The 1,160-nt window shown below is 45.2% G+C and overlaps 1 protein-coding gene across 1 annotated transcript in view; it reads left to right on the forward strand.

Annotated features, from left to right (window-relative positions):
• Positions 1–999: 999 nt before the first annotated feature.
• The window catches only part of LOC138983273 (uncharacterized), an 8,549-nt gene continuing 8,388 nt past the window's right edge, over positions 1,000–1,160 (forward strand). The window contains exon 1 of the mRNA XM_070356702.1: positions 1,000–1,160. This exon is cut by the window's right edge and continues 60 nt beyond it. Coding sequence (XP_070212803.1) covers positions 1,056–1,160 — 105 coding nt within the window. The 5' untranslated portion in view covers positions 1,000–1,055.

Consider the following 1,160-nt stretch of genomic DNA (forward strand, 5'->3'; position numbering starts at 1 on the left):
CGGGATCCACTACCAGTAACTCTTCCTTATCTTCTTCAGTGTTTTCAGCCGCGATTATCTCCCTTCCTCCGTGTGGCGTCAATCCATATTCCCGTTACTACGTTACTATTTTTAGAAGGTCACTGCACGTTACTATTTTTAGAAGGTCTCCAGTGTTTTGTGCGTTTATCTCCTTTCCTTCGTGCGCCGGCGAAGCCGGCGTACACCCGGCAAAGCCGGGTCCCAGGCGCAGCCTGGTATTCGGCTCTACTTCTTCCCGGCGAAGCCGGTACCCGGCGAAGCGGGTAATCATCTAGTAAATTATACATCACGAATTGTAACGAAATAAGTTTGTGTTTTTTCTGGTGTGTTAGCACAAGATCATTGTATTTTGAAGATCAGCAACAAACAGTAACTGAAATAGGGCGCTTTTTGTTGTACGAGTATTACACACTGAAACAAACAGCGTTAAACCCACTTTCAAGGTTCGGCATGCTATACCGTGGTTGCTACACCAAATAGGCGGACAATAGGGATTGATTTGGGTAGAATATTCATTGTGCTACTCGCCAACATGCGAAAAGTGCTCAGCTTTATTTGTCCTGATTGTGTTTGTCGATGTTAAAGAATAAAACTTTGCTTAGACGGAGTTTCTGTGGTAACCGGTCCATCTTATACATCAATACTTGACTGAATGACAAAAGTGGTCCGTATTTGGGGCCCTTCCCTTAAATGACATCGAAAGCGGCATGAATGGGACGTTATTGTTGTGGCGTAATATTTTTCATCACCCCCTCACTCACCACCACCGTTGCCACCACTCCCTCTTTCATTCTCTTGTGTTTAGCGCAAAAATTAACGACTCGGTTCTAAAATAACACATCGCAGTGTTGAGTGCCTATTACAGCACTCCGTACTCAACCCCCCCCCCCTTAAAATGTATGCGTATCGCCGTACAGTCGATTTTTCCGTTTATGTAATCAAGGTCTACTCTCTTGGTATATAAACGAAGCGGCACAATCCTGCCTATAAGCAGTCGCTATTTTCTGTAACTTAGTCAAAGACAAGCTACAGCAATGGCCGGAGTAGTGGGACCCGTTTCACTGCTGCTATCCTGTGTTTTGCTGGCGTCCTCAGCACAGTGTATGACCGAGTTCATGATTTTCGACATCAAGGGTAAC

The sequence above is a fragment of the Littorina saxatilis genome, linkage group LG12 (assembly GCF_037325665.1).
Source record: "Littorina saxatilis isolate snail1 linkage group LG12, US_GU_Lsax_2.0, whole genome shotgun sequence".
Classification (NCBI taxonomy): domain Eukaryota; kingdom Metazoa; phylum Mollusca; class Gastropoda; order Littorinimorpha; family Littorinidae; genus Littorina; species Littorina saxatilis.